Source organism: Portunus trituberculatus, chromosome 46, assembly GCF_017591435.1.
Source record: "Portunus trituberculatus isolate SZX2019 chromosome 46, ASM1759143v1, whole genome shotgun sequence".
Taxonomy (NCBI): Eukaryota; Metazoa; Arthropoda; class Malacostraca; order Decapoda; family Portunidae; genus Portunus; species Portunus trituberculatus.
The window spans coordinates 25,360,905-25,384,049 of record NC_059300.1 but is presented as its reverse complement, the minus strand read 5'-3'; the positions used below and the strand labels follow the sequence as shown (position 1 = coordinate 25,384,049).

General features: G+C 38.6%; 1 protein-coding gene across 1 annotated transcript in view; it reads right to left on the bottom strand.

Annotated features, from left to right (window-relative positions):
- The window catches only part of LOC123520020 (dedicator of cytokinesis protein 7-like), an 83,631-nt gene that overhangs the window by 21,235 nt on the left and 39,251 nt on the right, over positions 1-23,145 (bottom strand). The window contains 10 exon segments of the mRNA XM_045281832.1: positions 222-260; positions 1,899-2,042; positions 4,113-4,249; positions 4,461-4,577; positions 5,120-5,265; positions 5,447-5,627; positions 5,848-6,114; positions 13,496-13,605; positions 22,519-22,740; positions 23,031-23,136. Coding sequence (XP_045137767.1) covers positions 222-260; positions 1,899-2,042; positions 4,113-4,249; positions 4,461-4,577; positions 5,120-5,265; positions 5,447-5,627; positions 5,848-6,114; positions 13,496-13,605; positions 22,519-22,740; positions 23,031-23,136 — 1,469 coding nt within the window.

Sequence of the window (23,145 nt, the reverse complement as noted above, 5' to 3'; positions counted from 1 at the left end):
CATTAAACTATCCTCACTATTAGACACTGCCATCAGCACCAAACAACTTTCTGTCCTCACATTTTCTACATCACCACCATCATTCATAGCCCACCACTATACCTAACTTACCACTTCTATCACCCACTACCACAACCATTCAAAGTCCATATCAAGCATGACCATCACCACTACCATGACTACCAATTCACCATGCACAGCACCAGCAGTTCAGCACCTACCCTGTTGGCACACGCAGTGTGGAGCACGAAGACACAGTGCTGCATGCATGGAAGTTAGTATTGGGGATTAGTCAGTTGTTGGTGCTCCCATTAATGTGATGCATCATGCCAAGGCTACTTTGTATTCTATGTACACATACATATGTACAAATTTGTTCACACACACACACACACACACACACACACACACACACACACACACACACACACACAATTATTCAACAAGAATGACTTTTCATAACTTGAAATTGAACACAGTTTAAGAGAATACTTTATCACCACAGTTTTACTTACTCACTCACTCACTATTTATCTATCTATCTATCTATCTATCTGGCTATATACATATATACATGTATATATCATATTTGATGGCTCATAAAACACACTCAATTTTGGCAGACGAGAGAGAGAGAGAGAGAGAGAGAGAGAGAGAGAGAGAGAGAGAGAGAGAGAGAGAGAGAGAGAGAGAGAGAGAGAGAGAGAGAGAGAGAGAGAGAGAGAGAGAGAGAGAGAGAGAGAGAGAGAGAGAGAGAGAGAGAGAGAGAGAGAGCAGATTTAAGCTCTGAATATGAAGTGAAAGATTTCACTTGACATTTGAAGACTCTCACATGCATTTATATCAAATTTTGATCCCAATATTTTGCATTTAAAAAACTTTAATATTTCCTAGTAGTCTAGGTACCAATCATGTTGTGAGATATAAACATGTACCTGGCATATGGCATCGACAGTAACTCTGAGAGATTACAGGGCTAATAATCATATTCTTTTTCCATTTTTTACAATTTTTTTTACTTGTATGCAAGATAAGAATGTTAAAAATAGATGCAATTTTAATAGTATGAAAGTGTGTCTTGTAAAGAATGCAGTGAAACTTGCCTGTGTCAAGATCAAGATCACCGATTGCATGTTTTGTTTTGATTCGTGTGGTGCATGGTCACTTAGCCAAATTCTTCCTGACTGGTGTCATTCAATGTGAATTACCAGCAAAGTATGACCTATTATATATTGTTACCTTGAAAGAATTTTGTTTTGTGGTGTAGTACCAATCATCTCTTTGTTTACATGTGCAAAGATGTCTGAGGCTTGATTTTAGAACCCCTGTTGCCATAGACTTTTACCACCAACCACTGCCTCAATGTTGAACCTTGACCTTATAGAACCCAGGCTGATTTCCTGAGACTCTCTTTTGGAGAAAAGGTGCATCTTATTAGCCATCATATATGGTATATGTGTGTGTATATATATATATATATATATATATATATATATATATATATATATATATATATATATATATATATATATATAAAATCTATGTACTCACATTCTTTAGACACCCAAAAATTGTTTGTGGTAAACTTCACCTTCCTCCTTATAATATAACTAAGACCACAAAGACAAAACAATAACCTTTCATATTTCATCCATCCCTAGTAAGGCATTCCTGAAAATGAAGTAACTCTTGCACTTGGTTGGTACATGAGTTAGGACAAAATTGTCACATTTGGGCTCATTACAAAATCAATCCCCTTTCAAAAGTATGCAACATTTTAACTATTTCAAAACTGCACATTTCTTTCTCTTTCCTACACATGTAAATTTTCCAATTAAAGACAATGAACCCTCTCCTTCCTTTACTCCGACTCTTCTGTGCTACTATACTGGTCTCACCTGGAAGGCCGAGTTAGATGGTTTATGGTGATCATAGGTGCCAGGCCTTCTGTAAACCTATTATAGTTCCGCTCAAGTTCTCGATGATATTCCCGCATATCCTGGCCAATCAGAGTCTTGTTCTTCCGTAGGGCATCATAGCACCTGAAAGAGTTGTGTTGCTACTCATGACATCACAATAGCTATGTATATCACAGGTTAAAATGCAACAATGGAGATTTGGGAGATCATTAAATGATTGTAATGCAAGAAGTGGAGAGAGATTTAAAGCTGATAAAAGTATAGAGAATTGGGTTTTAAATTGGTAATATTGTTGAAAAATTAGATTTAAAAGTGTTGCACTATCTAGTTCACCAAGTGACATTTACATCCTGAAATAAACATGTACAGTACATAAGAAATACATCAAAATAATCTACAGCTGAAATAATGATTTCAAGGAAAACTTGGAACATTCAATGGCTAGACAATTCCCGACGTCGGAAAGTGCTGAAAAGCTGCCAGATTCGCCAGATAACTTAATTTAGCACATTCAACTCGGTATGCTGGAAAAAAATTTTACGTCATATATGTGCTATCAAACTAAGTAATAAATTATTAGGAACATCTCTAATCAACTTCACCAAGCACAGAGAACGTAATATGAAAAAACGAGCCAAAAATGCTTGGTTCATGGTCTCAGTTTTGGGACACTTCATCACCTTGAGTGAATTACATTATTTTCAGTAAGCAAGCACATTTCATTGGTTCAAGTTAACTAATTAGCAATCAAATCCAGAAAATGTGACGGATATCAAATAAACACGATGTTTTGATGCAAAATCCTTGTATGACTTTAGTGAAAGATTGTCCGTTCCGTATGTAATCAACATCAAGCAGGTTTCTACCTGCTCCCCACCGGTTATGGGTAAACAGTTCAGGGTCTGGATGCGATGCTGACGGTCCTTTGCACCAATCTATGAAGTGCTTTGAGCAGATAGCATGGTCCTTGGTAGCTCTCCACGTCGGGCCTCGTTTACATTGTGTCTCCCATAATCTTCGAGCCGCGTCTTTCTTCCTGGGAAACACAATCTATCCTTTCACGCCTTGGTTTTTCTTTTTTGATATAGAATTGCAGTCAGCTACAGCACATATATAAACCGGCATTCTGTTTCAGCTCTAAGAACACTCCACACTAGGGTGACCAAATTTCTTCTGAGACAAATTCCAGGGACATTTTCAGTTCAGGGAGGTAAAAACATGTAGTGTTTTTGCACTGGGAAAACTAAAACGGGGACACTATCTGTACCATTTCTAAACCAGCAATCAAAAGTTTCTCTCGCCTTATTTACCCAAGTTGCAAAGAAAAAAAAAATCTACTTGATGAAATATCTGAGATCATGAACACCCATTAGCTGTTAAAATGTGTCCGCCATACACTTCACCGTCTTCATGGAAACTATATAAAAAAATAAGGCCTTCTCCTTATTCTTGACATTCTAAAAGAGTAATTATAAAAGGACATATTTATCATAATCAAAAGGAGTAGTTTTTTTTAACGCATCAAGTGATCTTTCAGTTACAGAAAACCGGGAACAGCAGTAGCCGGGGACATCAGTAGCCGGGGACAGGTCACTGAAATCGGGGACGTCTGGTCACCCTACTTCACACGAGCTTCCAAGCAACCGCGGGCCGCGGGGTTGTTTTGGTGTTTTGAGAGGACTCGGTGTTCCCGAGTTCAGTTAGTCTTTTCGGTTTGATATACCTTCGGCCGCAAAAATGTTGCTCTACCAAGATTATTACAGAATGTATTCCTTTGTAATATTTAGAGGAGAAACAGTGCTCTGTGTTGAACTATATGAAAAAATGTTTCAAACCAAATATGTAATTGAGACTAGTAAAAAATGCGAGAGCATTGAAACCGCGACTGTGAGTATTAAGCTTATAATAACAGTTTTGTAGAGTGTGTATTACCAGATCATATGGATAATGTTAGGATAAACACTTGGAATTAATGTTTTGCAGTACAAAGACTCAATACCTCAAGATTTATTATGATATGAATTTTAGAATGTGTGTCTCTTGCGAGCTGGCTGGCTGTATACCGAGTCGCGTATTAAAACAGCCAGCGATCAATGGCAACCCAAGAATATTCAACGTCGGGAATTAGCTGCTTTACTGCTTTGATACTCTTTCCTACCCACTCCAGTGTCTTTATATGATTAGGTGACCTACTTTTTAGAGAAGTCTTTGAAGCATAATCTGAGCTTGTTTTGTAGTCGGGATGGAGGCTTGCGGCTCTCCACTAGGTCTGAAAGGAAGATGTGAGCCACCTCCATCGGGCCCTGATTGACCGTTGTGCCAATGCAGCCCTGAAAAGTGGAAGTTTGTGGTTGTAAAATGTACAAATATTTCTGGTGCCAGACCTTCTAAAGAAAAGAAAAGAAATAGAGACACTTTTATGGTGTTATCACAGAATGTTGCTCCTTCTTTCATCAATCTATTTTCTAAGAGATTCCTGCTATTTATTCCTATGAAAGCCATTTGTATATACAGACATGCAGGGTTCAGTAAAACATTCACCTGAAGAACCATTTGAAGTATTTTGTGATCTGGTGGGTCTTGGTTGATAGCAGAGGACAACTCTCTGGTTCTTTTCTGGATATCTTCAATCGCCACTTCTATGGGAGTCAGCACCCACTGTTAGGAAGAAGTCCAGAACACACATTAGTAACAGATTACATGAGAAGGCTGATGATAACATTGCATGTGGTGAGTAGTTGAGATTTACATCACTGTTTTACATGTGATAGGATCTCACATCTTTTAAGTAACCAGTCCTCTATACCTGTCACCAAGAAAAAATATGTAAATAAATGACTAAATAAATAAATAAATAAAATAATATAGATAAATAAATAAAATAAAAAAATAAATAAATACAATAAATAAATAAATAAATAGAATAAATAAAAAACAAAAACAAAAAAAATAAATAAAATGAAATAAATATATAAATAAATTAAATACATAAATAAATCAATTTGAAATAAACTCAAACAAAATCAAATAAAAGCAAATGAAATACAATAAATCATATATATAAAAAGTTTGATGTGAATTGATTAACAGCAAGAAGTACAACACAATGTCTCCAAACCTTCACTCCTTTTTACTTTCTGCCAAACCTTTCCCTTACAGTCTCTACACAACACTCCATGCTTACAGCTGTAGTCACTCACCGACATCCTGTCTGCCACCTGGATGCGAGTTTTGACATAAGGAAACATGTGCATGGTGGTGAGGACAGTCTTGCGCTTGTACTGCTCATTCAGCTCCCCGTGAGCCCGGCCATCAGGCGTGAAGGGTGTTGAGAAGATAAACCTCTCTGAGAGTGAAATTACATGTCAGCAAGGCTTACCTTTTGTAAGAAATTTTCATACAGTAGCTTGGAAGTACAAAAGCATAAATGAAAAGAAGAAAGATGGGCATATTATGGAATATACACATTTTTTTTTGTACAAGCAGACACATGAGGAGCTTCAGCATGGAACTTAGGTCACACTTACTTATGTTGTAGTTCTTCTCAAAGGAGGTAACACGGTCCTTGTACTCATATTCATCAAAGTAAGGCTCCACATAGGTGATCTGAATGCAGGCCTTGTCAGCACTGAGCTTGGTATTGTCCACAGTGTTGCTGTCCTTGATGATCACCACATTCTCAGCACCAAAGCGATCAGAATAAAAGCCCTAACAGATAAACACAAAAGTGAGCTTTTGTAGGAAATGATGCAAGAATGAGGCCTAGCATCTCAGAGAGTTTCATATCTCATAGGATGTCAATCTGCAATCCACATAAATTTACTACAATTTTTCAATGCAGAGAAAAGGCTTGACATATATAAAGTGTTGCTTCTACTGACACCTTGTATGACATTGGAAAATGTACTGGAAATATAACTGTTATTACCTCCAATCTGTGGGAGATTTCTGGGAGCTTAGTCAGCATGGGTTCCTTGTAGATGAATTCCTCGCCATCCAGGTCACCAAACTTGGAGCCATAGAAGCCTACACGGAAGTAAGTACCAAATATTCTGCGTCCCTCTAGAGCATCAATCTTACTGAAGGCATCTTGCAGCTTGGAGTGAATGTTAATAAGCTTCTTCCAGTCTCTGTTCTTCTCAGCAATGGGCGTTAGGATCTTGTACACTTCATTAAGACATTCGTACATACCAGCCTGCAATGCCACAAGAAGGAGCCACTTAGTTACATAGATTAATTCTTTCACTGAGATATATATATATATATATATATATATATATATATATATATATATATATATATATATATATATATATATATATATATATATATACAGGCAACCCCCGCTTAATGAAGGTTCACACAATGAAATTTCACTACAACGAAGGTTTCCTTTTACTACCATTTGCTCGTTTAACGAAATTTTATCTAGGTAATTTTTTCCAAGTTTGAAAGCCCTACCCTATCACGCAAACTGACAGGCTTTTGAATACACCAGCGCCTCTCGTGGACAATATGCACACCAAGTTCAAAACAATAACAGCGTCAGCAGCCGCTCGTCTTCCCTCATTCAACATGCCACCAAAACGCCCTGCAATGTCGCCTAGCATTGCTAAGAAGACCAGAAAGTCTCTTACTCTCGAAGTGAAGCTGGATATTATTCACAGACACAAGAGAGGCGAGAAAACTAATAGCATTGCTTGCCACCATGGCTTGACTCCATCTACTGTCTACCATTTTCAAGTCAGCAGACTCTATTAAGAAGGCTGGTGAGATCATATCTTCCTTGCAAGTTAAAAGAACCATATGAACTCATGACTCTGCAATGGATAAAATGGAAAGCCTTGTGGAAATGTGGTACATAAGTTTTGTATGCGGTACAATGATGCGCCCTTTGTTTACATTCCACAGGTTGCCAGCTAGCATATTTCCTGCTCCACTCTCCCTCCCTTCATAAATTTAAGATCATCAACATTATAAAGTTACTTACATACATACATTAGTGTACATTATAATGACTTAGTCTTAAATTAAACTGTTTAAATGTTTAACTTCATAATCTTTACTTTCATTAAACCTTTTACTGTACTATGATGCACTCTCACTTTGTTTACTCTCAATGGAAACTCAAGTCAGGGGTTAGACTTGTTATAATTGGTTCGCTTGACGAAAATTCGCTTAACGAAGGGTTTTTTAGGAACATAACCCCTTATAACCCCTTGCTGTATATATATATATATATATATATATATATATATATATATATATATATATATATATATATATATATATATATATATATATGTATATATATATATATATATATATATATATATATATATATATATATATATATATATATATATATATATATATATATATATATATATATATATATATATATATATATATATATATATATATATATATATATATATATATATATATATATATATATATATATATATATATATATATCGAACATCTCAATAGTTGAATTTTTCAACAGTCGGACGCAAAAGCTCAACTTAATACTCGAACAAATACCTATTAGTCGAACGACCATCCATGTGGCTGTAAACAAAAAAAGGCCTCATCCTTCCCGCCGCCCCACCGCAGCCAGTTGATCCTTTGCTGTTGTAAGAATAACATTGTCCTGCGCTTTCATCCTTCCTGCCGCCCCACGCGCCCCACCGGTCCACCGCAGGCAGTTGATCCTTCGCTGTCGTAAGAATTACATTGTCCTGCGCTTTCATCCTTCCCGCTGCCCGACAAGCCCCACCGGTCCACCGCAGCCAGTTGATCCTTCCCTGTCTTAAGAATTACATTTTCTTGCACTTTCATCCTTCCCGCCGTCCCACGCGCCCCACCAGTCCACCACAGCCAGTTGGTCCTTCACTATCCTAAGAATAACATTGTCCTGCGCTTTCTCTCCGGAGTTTTTTTTTTTCCCATTTAGAAGCTTACAGTGGCAACAAAGAGGCTAGTCCATCGCAGCCAGTTGATCCTCCGCTGTCCTAAGAATAACATTGTCCTGCGCTTTCTCTCCGGAGTTTTTTATTTTTTTTTTTTATTTAGAAGCTTACAGTGGTAACAAAGAGGCTTGTTAGTGGTGAGAATATGCCTACAAGAAAGAATGTAGTGACAACCATCGAAAGGAAAAGCAGATTATTGATAAATACGAGAAAAAAGGAAGAATAACCAATCTTGCAGCTGAGTACTGTATGGCTAAATCTACAGTAGCCACAATACTGAAGAAGACGGAGCTCATTAAAAGAGCTGATGTGGTTATTGGTGTGAAAAGGCAATTTAAGCGACCTGCAGCAGTGGAAGAAATGGAAAAATTGTTGATTGGATAAACCAAAGGCAGATGGCTGGTGATTCTTTGTCAGAGGCCATAATTTGTGTGAAGGCTAGGCTGCTGCATCGTGATCTTATTTCTGATACTATATCTGACTCCAATGATGATTTTAAAGCAAGTAAAGGGTGGTTTGTGAATTTCAAGAAAAGAACTGGAATTCATTCTGTTGTGACGCACGGCGACCCTGCATGTGCTGACAGAGTCGCCGCCGAGTAATTTGTGCCTGAATTTAAGAAATTTGTGGATAAGGAGCACTTAAGCCCACAACAGATCTTCAATTGTGATAAAAATGGCCTGTTTTGAAAAAAAAAAAAAAAAAAAAAAAAAAAAAAACATGATCTATATAACAAAGGAAGAGAAATGTTTACCAGGACACAAGCCCATGAAAGACAGGCCAACCCTGCTTCTGTGCGCCAATGCTAGCGGCGACTGCAAAATCAAACCGCTGCTTTTTTCAAAACTGGGGTTTGGAAATGGCTGGAACGAATTACCTGATTTATAGGATCGATAGTTGAACTTTTTAATACTCGAACGGCCATTTGGAACGAATTCAGTTTGAGTATTGAGTCTCTACTGTGTGTGTGTGTGTGTGCGTGTGTGTGTATTTACCTAGTTGTATTTACCTAGTTGTAGTTTTACAGGGCCTGGGCTTTATGCTCGTGTGGTCCCGTCTCCATATCTACACTTATCCAATTTTTCTTTAAAACTATGTACACTCTTTGCTGATACCACTTCCTCACTCAAACTGTTCCAAGTCTCAACACATCTTTGCGGGAAACTAAATTTTTTAACATCTCTCAGACATCGTCCCTTCCTTAGTTTCTTACTATGCGATCTTGTGCTTCTAAAGTCATATTCTTCTCTCAGGATCAGTTTCTCATTATCCACTTCATCCATTCCGTTAATCAATTTATAAACTTGTATCAGATCCCCTCTCTCTCTTCTCTGCTCCAAGGTTGGTAGATCCATTGCCTTTAGTCTCTCCTCATATGCCATCCCTTTAAATTCTGGAACCATTCTTGTAGCCATTTTTGTAGTCTCTCTAATTTTCTTATGTGTTTCTTTTTATGGGGAGTCCACACAACTCCTGCATATTCCAATCTAGGTCTTATTTTAGTACTTATCAATTTCTTCATCATTTCCTTGTCCATATAGTGAAATGCTACTCCAATATTCCTTAGCAAATTATACGTCTCTGAAAATTCTATCAATATGGCTAACCGGTTGATTATTTTCTTCCATTGTCACTCCCAAGTCCTTTTCCTTTTTTACTTTTTCTAGTTCTACTCCATCTCCCATCTTATAGATTCCCACTGGTCGTCTTTCACTTTTTCCATGACATGGCTTTTGTCCACATTGAATTCCATCTCCCATTTTTTGCTCCATTTCCAGATCTTGTTTAAGTCTTCCTGTAGTATTTCACAATCCTCTTTTTGTTTAATGACTCTGCACAGTTTCGCATCGTCCGCAAACAGATTTATGTAGCTGTTCACTCCCTCTGGCATGTCATTTATATATACGAGAAAAAGTATTGGTGCCAATACTGACCCCTGTGGCACTCCGCTGTCTACTGTTCTCCACTTGGACTTCATATCTTTAACTATCGTCCTTATTTCTCTCCCCCTTAAGTAATTCTTCATCCATCTCAATGTGCTTCCTTTTAAGCCACCCTTCTCCTCTAACTTCCATAGTAATCTTTCATGTGGCACTTTATCAAAAGCCTTTTTTAGATCTAAATAAATACAGTCAACCCATCCTCTCTCTCTTGTACTTTATCAACTATTCTAGAGTAGAAACTCAATAAATTTGTCACACATGACCGACCTTTTCTAAAACCAAATTGGCTATTTGATAATATTTTGTTGTCTTCAAGAAACTCAATCCATTGCTTCTTTATTACTTTTTCACACATCTTGCATATTACACTAGTTAGTGATACCGGCCTGTAATTTAAAGGTTCTTCCTTCCTTCCGCTCTTATATATGGGAACCACCTCAGCTCTTTTCCACTCCACTGGCACTGTTCCATTTTCTATTGAGCATTTTATGATGTTGTATATTGGACTTGCTAGTTCTTCCCTACATTCTTTCAGTATTCTGCCTGAGACTTCATCCGGTCCCATTGCCTTTTCCTCATCCAATTCCGTCATCAACTTTTTATTTCAAGCTTGGTTACTTTAATCTCTTTCATATAGACAGTCTCTCTATTACCCTGTGGTCTTTCAAATTTGGATTCCTTAGTAAAGACCTCATGAAATTTACTATTTAACAGTTCTGCCATACTTTTGGGTCTTCCACCATTCCGTTTTCTCCTTTTAACCTTTCTATTGTTTCTTTTTGTCTTATTTTTCCATTTATGAATCTGTAGAACAATTTTGGTTGTTCCTTACATTTTTCGACAATGTCCTTTTCATAGTTCTTTTCTTCTTCCTTTCTCACCTTAGCATATTCATTTCTTGCTGTTTTGAAGTTTTCCTTATTTTCTGGATTTCTGTTTCTTCTCCACCTTTTCCATGCTCCATCTCGTTTCTCCTTTGCCCTAGCACATCTTGCATTAAACCAATCTTTCTTTCCTTCTTCTTTAGGTCTATATTTGGAACATATTCCCTGACCCCAGTTTTGTATATTTCCAAAAATAAGTTATATTTCTCTTGAACCGTTAATGAGTTTTCCATCTCCTCCCAGTTTACGTTTTAAAATAGTTCTTGAGATTCTCAATATCAGCCTTTCTGTAATTTAATCGGTCTCCTTTGTATGATTCATCTCTATCTTCCTTTCCTTCTTCTATATCCATCTCTAATATTACATGGTCACTCTTTCCCAATGGGCACTTGTATCTTATATCATCGTTAATTGGTATATCCCTTGTAAAAACTAGGTCTAATCTTGCCGGCTCATCGTTTCCTCTGAATCTTGTGTTTTCCTTTACTCTTTGGACCATCAAATTATCTATCATTAGGTTCAGGAATCTATCTCCCCAGGCATCTTCCCCCATACCACTTTCATAATTTTCCCAGTCTACCTCCTTACAGTTGAAATCTCCTATCAATATCACTTTTCTCCTTTCCTTAATGATTCTTGTAAGACTCCTTATTGTGTCATCTATCATGTCTCTATATTCTTGGTTAGTCCATGAGTTTGTTTTTGGTGGCACATATGTTCCAATGATTGTTAACTCCTTTTTGTTAATATGCATCTTAACATACAGTATTTCTGATTTTCCTTCCCCAAACTCCACTTGATTTACCACTATCTCCTTCCTTAACATCATCATGACTCCTCCTCCTTTACCCACTCTCTCTCCTCCATATATTATACCTTTTATCTATGTCTATTTTTATTGCCTCATTTAACTTTGTTTCCACCAGGCATACAATATCTGGTTCTTCTTTCTTTATGTAATCTCTTAATTCTAATTTACTAGATAAAATCCCATCTATGTTTGTATACATCATTTTAATCTCTTGTTCTTATCATTTTAGTTAAACTTGCTCCATTCTTTTCTCTTCTTTCTCTTTTATATACCATTTCCTTATCCTGTCTCCTATAATTCTCCAAAAATGCCTTCTTCTCCTCCTCTGACCTTTCATTATTTTTTTCTCTTGCTTCTGCCACCAGTTCATTGTGTCTCTTCCTTTCCTCCTCGTTTCTGTTTTTCTTTATATATATATCTTTGCAACCTTCTGTTTCTCTGAGTTTCGTTTTTCTATATAGTACTTCTTCTGCTGCTGCTTGTGTGTGTGTGTGTGTGTGTGTGTGTGTATATATATATATATATATATATATATATATATATATATATATATATATATATATATATATATATATATATATATATACAGTAAAACCTCAGCTCACGACCATAATTCATTCCTAAATCCTGTTCATCACCCATTTTGTTCGTCCCCTGAATAAATTTTTCATATGAGAATGTATTGAAATACCATTAATCCTTTCCAGACCAAAAAAAAAATCATATTTTTGTCCATAAAACCCATTCAAACTAGACCTTTAATATATGCATGACAAGAACGAAATAATTATAGAAAGCCTAAATTGTTTTACTTACCTAAATGCTATCAAAATGATAAGAAAATGAATAAAAAAGAAAAGGTTATTTACTTGAGAGACTGGACGTTGATGGCATGATGGAATGGAGGAGAGGAGGATGGGGAGGAAGACAGACAAGATCCGAGAAGACAGTCATGAGAGAGGACTTTGGATGTGCGCAGCGTTTCAGAGCTACAAAACAGCTGTGTAGCGTCACAAGTCAGTGCCGCTATGTGGGGCCCGTTATAGTGAACATCTGTAAACATGGAATGATTGCCAGTCTTCTCTCTGCCTTGGAAGACCCTTGCCTGCTGGGATTGACTTCCTCACGCATGAGGGAGCAAGTTTGGACTTCCAAGAAGGGAAGTTAAAGGCACGTGGCCAGGAAGTTCCTTTGATCCTCCGAGGTGATGCTCAGTGTGAGAGGAGCGGGCAGTAGGGCTGTTCCTTGCCAGGCGGCGAGGAAACAGCTGCGATGGATGTGCCACAATCTGCAGTACCTGGACATGGCCAGGATGATGATGACAGCAATGCTGAGAGCCACCAGAGCAGCGAGGATAACGCCGAGGAAGCTACAGTAGAGCTAACATCACCATGCCCAGGAAAAACAGGAGAAAATCGTGGTGGCACGGAGATTGTTATGTAATATTTTTCGTATGTTCCTGTTTCTATTTTCGTTTGTGCTTATATTTTGTTTTGTTGTTGTGTGATAGCCGGGTTAGCTATCACACAACGGCTTGCCTGCTGGCGAGCTGTTTAACCGCGTTCGCCCCCAAAATATCATTCGTCCCCTGGGTCGATATATTGACAAATTTTTTGGTTGTCTCCCGAATTGTTCGTCCTTAGAGACATTCGTCAAGCGAGGTTTTACTGTATACAGAATTCAAGAAGGAAGACCTCCAGCCTTCTTTTCTTAATCCTCATCACCAAGATGTGTATACAATAACAGGATATATTCTGATTCCTTAAATCACAAGGATATTCTGATGGGACAATAGAAATTTTACACAAAAAAATTACTCATGCTCCACTTCAAAACATTTGAGCCACATTCATTGATTATCCAGTTACTCCTTTACTTGAAGGCAATCCAAAGTTAAGTGGTGGCATCTATGAAAACATTCTCATCAGCATTTCTATATATGAGATCCTGTCTGAAGACTCACTTGTTGTAAGGAAGAGCTAGCCTGCTCCAGGAGTCCCACCAGGCCATTCTCTGTGAAGTATTTCCCAGTACATATTCCTTCTTCATCAGGACTCAGCACATCATCTGAAACTGTGGAAGAAAGAAAGGTCTTGCTGAATCAAATATGATATCCACAAAATGTTCATTTCAACTAATCACATGTTGCTCCTCATCAACTGTCCCTTTTCCTTGATGGAGATGTCTGCAAAATGTTGTCCTGACATGCTGCACCTCAGACACTTTCTAGTAAGACAAATTAAATATTTTCATCTTATATAGACCATTATGCAAGTTACAAATTTATGTGGAATAGCTTCCAAGGTGTATGTATTCCTTACTGAAATTAGCTGCTTATTTCATCATGATGTGTATATCTTCAGCTCATGAAGTCAGATAAGTTTACTTTCATAATTAACAAATTATGGATGTTCATTAAAGTAAACTAATATTTTTAACAAAAATAGCTCCTTATTTATCTATGTTCCTATTTAATGTCGCTGCAAAACACAGACTAGATGAGACCTTTCCACCCCCCAAACCAAAAACACACACACACACACACACACGCAGCCTTTGTGCTGATCACACACATCTGAGCAGCTTGAAGAGAATAACTACAAAAGGAGTTGGAGACTGGCCTAGACATATGTACAGGGGGGAGGGCCCATAGGTTCTCCTGTCTCCAAATTAAATAAGTGTTGGATCGTATATATGGAAAGAATAACAAGAGAGTGATGGAACAGAGTAGTGCTGCCAGGCGTATGGCGGAAACAAAACATACGCCATCGTGTGAAAAACAACAGTACCTGTTGGTCTAAGAAAACTAACAGATGATATAATGGACAAGGATTTTTCGGGATTCAGGGACGAATGAGGTAATATGAGAAGGCTAATCAACGCAGAAAGGGAATTAAGGTATATGTCTAGTGGACAAACAGGACAGACTGATAATGGAAAACACAGACCTGAAATTGAGATTAGCAGAATGTGAGGTCAGTGCAATAGATCAGGAATTGAAAAAGGAGATTCAAGAAATAAAGAAACAAAATGACGTACTAAAAGCCACATGCCAAGATTACGAAAGCTCCTTAAGGGGCTTGCAGGTTAAAGTACAGGACGGGATTGCAGACAGAGCAGAAGGTGGATTGGGTGATAACAAACTGAAGGAACTAGGAAATGAATGGAAACAGGAGCAAGAAGAAGAAAAAGTTAAATTTTCAGAGGTTGTTAAGAGACAAATTCAGGAAAACACGAAAATCGCTGTAATTGAAAGTTATTAAAGAGAAAGAAGACCTAGTGTGGGATACAGTGGACAAGAAAAAAAGCTTCGTGATTTTTGGGATGAAGGAAAAGAAAAATCCAAATAAATTCATGAGAGAACATGGAGAGAGAATTGGCCAAAACTGTTATCAAACAAGTACAAGACAGCACACAAGAATAGACCAGGAGGTGGAGGAAGTGATCAGGCTAGGAAGATACAGTGAAGGGGGTTAGAGACCAATGAAGGTGAGAATGAGATCCCAAGTGGCTGTAGAGGAAATTATGGCTAGGAAAGGGAAGCTGGCTGATGATGTTGAACACAAGGATACATGAATAAAAAGAGATATGAACTTAAAGGAAAGGGAAAAGGAGAAAGTGCTAAGAAGTGAGGCTAAGGAAAAAAATGAGAAAAAGATAGAGATAGAGAAGAAGAATTTATATTGGAGGGATCTGGATATAAGACTAAAGAAGTGGTACCTAAGGAAGAAAGAGGAGGTCGTGGAGGAGGCAAGAAATTATGAGTGACTTCTACTAATATAGATGGTTTGTTATCAAGCATATTAGAAGTTAGGGATTACAGGCAACCCCCGCTTAACGTTCCTAAAAAACACTTCGTTAAGCGAAACTTCGTTAAGCGAACCGATTATAACAAGTTTAACCCCTGATTTGAACTTCCATTGAGAGTAAGCAAAGCGAGAGTGCATCATAGTACAGTAAAAGGTTTAATGAAAGTAAAAATTATGAAGTTAAACATTTAGGTAGTTTAATTTAAGTCATTATAATGTACACTAATGTATGTATGTACATAACTTTATAATGATGATGATCTGAACTTTATGAAGGGAGGGAGAGTGAAACAGGAAATACACTAACCGGCAACCTTTCGAATGTAAACAAAGTGCCCATCATGGTACCGCATACAAAACTTATGTACCACATTTCCATAAGGCTTTCCATTGTATCCATTGTAGAGTCACGAGTTCAGGTGGTTCTTTTAGCTTTCAAGGAAGATGCGGTCTCACCAGCCTTTTTAATAGAGTCTGCTGACTTGAAAATAGTAGACAGTAGATGGAGTCAAGATGGTGGCAAGCAATGTTATTAGTTTTCTGGCCTCTCTATTGTCTGTGAATAATACCCAGCTTCACTTCGAGAGTAAGACACTTCCTGGTCTTCTTAGGAACGTTAGGCCACATTGCAGGGCATTTTGGTGGTAAGTTGAACTAGGGAAGATGAGCTGCTGGTAACGCTGTTATGTTTTGACTGGGGAGTGAGTGGTGCACATGATCTTGATCTTGATCTTGATGCTACAGGTGACACATAATTTTTTCTGAGTCAGGCCTTTGTATCGGCAGTGCCTGTGTTGTCCACGAGAGGCTTGATCTTGATCTTTATTCTACAGGTGTCTCAGGATTTCTCCTGAGGCAGGCCTTAGTACCAGCAGCTCCTGATGTATTCAAAAGCCTGTCAGCTTGCATGATACGGTGGGGCTTTCAAATTTGAAAAAAAAATTACCTGGATAAAACTTCGTTAAAGTGAGTTTGGTGTTCGTTAAACGAGCAGATGGTAGTAAAACGAAACCTTCGTTGTAGCGAAATTTTGTTGTGTGAACCTTCGTTAAACGGGGGTTGCCTGTATTTGAAAGAGAAAAAAGCCGGATGTAATGTGCATTGTTGAAACAAAACTGAGAGGAGAGATCCATGTCAAATTTAAGGAGGAGGGATATAATGCCTGGATGAGAGACAGGAAGGATAAAGGGGGAGAAGGAGTGCTAATAATGGTTCGTGATAATATATGTGTGGAAGATGTGCAACATGGTAAGGACAAAGTGGAAGTAATGGGAGTAACAATCAAAACAGAAGATTTGAAGAAGAGAAAAATTATAATTACATATGTTCCACCAAAGACTAATACATGGGGAACAGAAGAACATAAAGATATGCAAAGAGAGGTGATAAAGTGCCTAGATAACATGATAAGGAGAGATAGAAGAATACTTTTAGTTTAAGACTTTAACTGTAAAAAAGTAAACTGGAAAGAGATGGAAGTAATGAATAATGCTGGGCAGTGGAGCGAGAAAATGTTACAGTTGACTATGGTTAATACAATGGACCAGTGGGTGGAGGAGTCAACAAGGTACAGGGGGGAAGAAAAACCATCGTTGCTTGACCTACTGTAGTTTTCACAAAGAAACCAGAGTCCCCTCCAATCATACAATACCTTAGTCCAATGGGAAGAAGTGATCATGTGACATTAGAGATGCAAATTCAGGAGGAAGATAAGATAAGTTACAGAGAGGACTATAAAGGAGAGATTAAATTATGCAAGAGCAGATTTTGAAAAATTAAGGATCTATTTTGCTGATATTGAGTGGAGTAATATAATGTACAGAAAGACAGTACAAGGGAAATATGACATTCTTACAGAAATATAATGAAGGAGTAAAAAAGTTTGTACCTGTTTATAGAGTTAAGAAAAAATACATGTTTGGTACAATGCTAGATTCATATAAACAAAAAAAGGCAAAAGATAAAGTGTGGAAGAAACTCATAAAGCAAGGAAATTACTATAACAGTACAAAGATGCCAGAAATGAATATATTAAACTAAGGAGAGAGGAAGAAGGAAACTTTGAGAAAGATTTAGTGAATAAAAGCAAAGATGAACCCAAACTTTTCTACAAGTTTATAAATGGCAAAACAAAGAATAAGGAAACAATTGAAAAAATCATTAAAGAAGATAAGACATACCGGAGAAGAAAATGTATGAAATAATGAATGAGAGTTTCAAAACGGTATTCAATACAGAAGATGATTTCCCAGAACTTAGTAGGGCATGGCATTGCCAAGGATTACAGGAAATTGGAGTGCACAAAGAGGATATTGGAAGATTATTGGATACGTTGGAAGTCAGAAAAGCAATGGGGCCAGATGGTGTATCTGGCTGGATGTTCAAAGAATATAAAAAGCATATAGGAGCATATAGGAGTAGGCAGTAGTCACCTGCCGCCCGGTGGAATACTCCAGGAGAGGTACTTACGGGGATGTAGGCAGTGCTGCAGACTGAGTGATTCCCCGTGTCCTCTCTTCCCGGTTCCCTTTGTGGTCTCATTTATACAATTGAGCAGCTGCAGCCTGCCCTCTAAAGACAACTTCTACTACTTCCTACACTACACTACAACACCTTACACTTTTACACTCTCTTCAAATCAAAATTTAATAATGGCTTCACCACGCCCTGCCTCGGAGTCCCCCTCTGGGAGGGACCATAAATGTCCCCAGGTCGGACTGCCCTCTGCTGTCGACCTTGGGTGTCTTGACACTTCATCTAATACTTTCACTATCAATTTCTGCAACATTCGTGGCCTTCGTTCTAATTTTCAATCTGTGGAACACCACCTCTCCTCTACTAAACCTCATCTTCTCTTCCTAACGAAACACAGTTGTCTGTGACTACTGACAGCAGCCCCTTTTCTGTTCCTCCTACTTGCTCTATCCTCATTTTCAATCCAAAGCTGGATGTTGCGCATACGTGCGTAACGACACCACTTGCTCTCGTGCCCACAATCTTGAATCTTCAGAATTTTCTACCATCTGGCTAAGACTTCAATGTCACTCTCTAACTAAATTCATCTGTGCTGTATACCTCTCACCTAATTCCTCTGACTATGTAAAATTCTTTGACTATTTGACTTCCAAGGTGGAGCACATCTTATCTCACTTTCCTTTGCTGAGATCTCCATTTTAGGGATTTCAATGTTCACCACCAGCTTTGGCTTTCATCTTCTTTCACTGACCAACCTGGTGAACAAACCTTCAACTTTGCTATCCTTCATGACCTAGAGCAGCTAGTGAAGTTCCCTACCCGTATTCCTGACCGCCTTGGAGACACGCCCAACATTCTTGATCTTTTCCTAACCTCCAACCCTTCTGCTTACTCTGTTAAACTTTCCTCTCCGTTGGGCTCCTCCGACCACAATCTAATTTCCGTTACCAGTTCTATCACTCCAGTGCAGCCTCAGGACCCGCCTAAGCGGAGGTGCTTCTGGCATTTTAACTCTGCTAAGTGGAAGGAACTAAGGCAGTACTATTCTGATTTCCCTTGGGATGATTATTGTTTTCATGTCAGAGATCCTTCTCTTTGTGCCGAGCGCATAACAGAGGTGATTATCTCTGGCATGGAGCTATACATTCCTCATACTTTCTCTAACCCTAAAGCTAAAAAGCCTTGGTTTAACTCTGCTTGTTCTCGTGCTGTCAATGATAGAGAGGCGGCTCACAAACGGTTCCGTAGCCATCCAACTGCTGAAACTCATGCCCTATATATTTCTGCCCGTAATCATGCCAAATCTATTCTCCAACTTACTAAAAACTCTTTCATCAATAGAAAATGTCAAAGTCTTTCCAATTCTAACTCCTCTCGAGATTTCTGGCATCTAGCCAATAATATCTCTAACAACTTTACTTCTTCGTCTTTCCTCCTTTACTTCATCCAGATGGCTCTACAGCTGTCTCTTCTTTTCTAAAGCTGAACTCTTCGCTCAAACCTTTGCTACCAACTCAACTTTGGATGATTCTGGGCATATTCCTCCTACTCCTCCACCCTCTGACTACTTCATCCCTAAAATTAAAATTCTTTATAAAGACGTTTTCCTGGCCCTCTCTGGCCTTGATTCTCGGAAGGCTTACGGTCCGGATGGAGTCCCTCCTGTTGTTCTCAAAAACTGTGCTTCCGAACTCGCTCACTGCCTGGTCAAACTCTTTCATCTGTGTCTCTCTACTTCTATTTATCCTTCTTGCTGGAAGTTTGCTCACATTCAACCTGTCCCTAAAAAAGGTGACCACTCCAATCCTTCTAACTACCGCCCTATAGCTTTGATTTCCTGCCTTTCTAAAGCCTTTGAGTCTATCCTTAATAGGAAGATAATGAGGCATCTATCAGCTCACAACCTTCTCTCTGATTGCCAGTATGGTTTCCGTAAAGGCAGATCTACTGGTGATCTTCTTACTTTCCTAACTGAATCTTGGTCATCCTCTTTAGGGACTTCGGTGAAACCTTTGCTGTCGGCCTTGACATATCGAAAGCCTTCGATAGAGTCTGGCACAAATCTTTAATTTCTAAACTACCCTCCTACGGATTCTATCCTTCTCTCTGTACCTTCATCTCCAGTTTCCTTTCCGATCGTTCTATTGCTGCTGTAGTAGACGGTCACTGTTCTTCCCTAAAACTATCAACAGTGGTGTTCCACAGGGTTCTGTCCTATCACCCACTCTCTTTCTATTATTCATCAATGATCTCCTAAATCTGACTCAATGCCCTATCCACTCCTATGCTGATGATACCACCCTGCATTATTCAACAGCGTTCAACAGACGCCCAACCCAACAACAATTAAATGACTCAAGGCGAGATGCTATAGGACGCCTAACTTCTGATCTTTCACTTGTTTCTGATTGGGGCAGAGAAAACCTGGTTTTGTTCAATGCCTCAAAACTCAATTTCTACAACTATCTACTCGACATAACCTTCCAGACAACTATCCTCTCTTCTTCAATAACACTCAACTTCCCTCTCCTCTACATTAAACACACTCGGTCTATCCTTCACTAAAAATCTAAACTGGAAATTTCACATCTCTACTCTTGCTAAATCAGCTTCCAAGAAGTTAGGTGTCCTATGGCGTCTTCGTCCATTTTTCTCTCCTCCCAGCTGCTTGCTCTGTACAAGGGCCTTATCCGCCCGTGTATGGAGTATGGCTCTCATGTCTGGGGGATCCACACACAGCTTTACTAAACAAGGTGGAATCTAAAGCTTTTCGTCTTATCAACTCTTCTCCTCTAACTGACTGTCTTGATTCTTTAAGTCACCGCCGCAATGTTGCATCTTTATCTGTCTTCTACCGCTGTTTTCATGCTGTCTGCTCTTCTGAACTTGCTAACTGCATGCCTTCCCCCTCCTGCGGCCTCGCTGCACAAGACTCTCTACTTCTTCTCATCCCTATTCTGTCCATCTTCCTAATGCAAGAGTTAACCAGTATCTTCACTCCTTCATTCCCTACACTGGTAAACTCTGGAACTCTCTACCTGTGTCTGTATTTCCACCTGCCTATGACTTAAACTCTTTCAAAAGAGGAGTGTCAAGACACCTCTTACGTTAACTGGACCCTCCTTTTAGATTTTTTTTGTTTTTTCTCTTTCTACTTTCTTCTTAACAGGGCCTGGCAACCAGCGGGATTTTTTTTTTTTCCAACACTTTGTTTGCCCTTGGCCAGTGCCCTTGTAATGTAAAAAAAAAAAAAAAAAACTACTGGATCCAATTTGGGAAATAATTACAAGTTCAATAAATGAAGGGAAAGTTCCACTAGAATGGAAGAGAGCCAGCGTAATACCGATATTTAAAGAAGGAAAGGCAACTGAACCACTAAACTACAGAACAGTGTCACTTACAAGCATCTTGGGGGGAAGTTATGTGAAATAATTATTAACGAAACATGGGTTAAATTTCTAGGAGAGGAGCAAGTCATATCGAACAAACAATTTGGATTCAGGACAGGGCGGCCATGTGTAACAAACTTATTAAGCTTCTACTTGAGTTATTGCAGGACTTGAAAACAGAGATGGATGGGTAGACACAGTATATTAAAAAGGCTTTTGATAAAGTCCCTCATGGAAGACTACTTTGGAAACTAGAGAACATAGATAAACATTGGGAAGAACAGTTATATAAATTTATTCGCTGATGATGCAAAGCTGCTAAGAGTTATAAAAACTAGAGAGGACTGTCTGCTGTTGCAGGATGATATAAACAAGATTTATGAGTGGAGCAGGAAGTGGAAATTGGAGTTTAATGCCAAGAAATGTTACATAATGAAACTAGGAAGGAGTAAGAGAAGACCAGCATAGAACTATTTGATGGGAAAGGAACAAATAACGAAGACTAAAGAAGAAAAAGATCTTGGAGTGATCATACAGGAAAATCTGAGCCCTGATAAACACATAAGCAAGATATTTGGACTATCATATAAAATACTGACTAATAAAAGAATGGTATTTCAATACATGGACAAAGATATGATGAGAAAAATCATCACAAACATGATATGTCTAAGGCTGGAATATGCAGCAGTGGTGTGGTCTCTGAGCTCTAAAAAGGATATAAGAAAATTTGAAAGGATACAGAAGATTTCTACAAAGATTGTGCAGGAATTAAAGGACCTCACATATGAAAAACGACTGAAGGAAATGGGACTGCAAACCTTACAAGATAGAAGAGAATGTGGGGACCTAATAACAATGTATAAGATAGTAAATGATATTGAAAAGATACACAAAGAAGACCTGGTGCTGTTGACAGAAGAAGATGGAAGGACAAGAGGGCATGAAAAAAGATCAGGATGAGGCAGTGTGTGAAGGATATTGGAAAATCCAGTTTTTCACACAGAACGATGGAAAAATGGAATGCATTACATAATGAAGTTGTTACATCACATAATGTACATAACTTCAAGGAAAAAATAGATAAATGGAGATATGGAGACAGGACACTATGAGGCCCGCTCAAACCCTGTACAATACAACTACGTAAATACACACACATTCTTTATAACTGGATCAAAACCCATCCAATCCATAAGCCTAACAAATAATGCAAATGGATGCCTTGGACAACAAGACACCTGCACTATTCACTTTGGCTGGATCTGAAGCAAGGCACATCAGCACAGTGCCGGGAAAAAGGCAAGGCTTACCAGCACTTTCCTCTAACACATTTGGGGAGAGCTTGCTGAAAGTGACAGCTCCAATGGGTAGGTGTGGACAATCCTCCAGCATATACAGGTACTCAGACACAAGAGCTGCACTGTGCACCAGACACATAGCAGCCTCTGCATGCTGTGCCCTCTCACTGTGTTTCTGAGCCATGTTTGCTAACCAGGTGAGGCGTAAGTCTGGGGAGTTCTGGTAGCCTCGTGCTGTGGGGGGGAGGAGAGAGAGAGAGAGAGAGAGAGAGAGAGAGAGAGAGAGAGAGAGAGAGAGAGAGAGAGAGAGAGAGAGAGAGAGAGAGAGAGAATTATCTTTTGACTTATTTATCCTTGAGAGATGATAGTTCTTCTAATATACAGAATCTTTAAAACATAACTTTCTGCATGACATCTGGATACCTGTAAGCAGTACTTTTTTATGTGTATAAAAAAAATCCTGGCCAACTTCTATACCAGCCTTGGTTGAGCACATCTCATGTCACTACTGAAGTGGGCCTCACCTATCCTGTACATGAGGTCCAGCAACATCTCTGGATCCTCCTGGTATTCCTTCATCTTCACTGTGTCGGACAGGATCATGTGCAAGTTGAAGACCAGATCCCGCACCTGTATTTT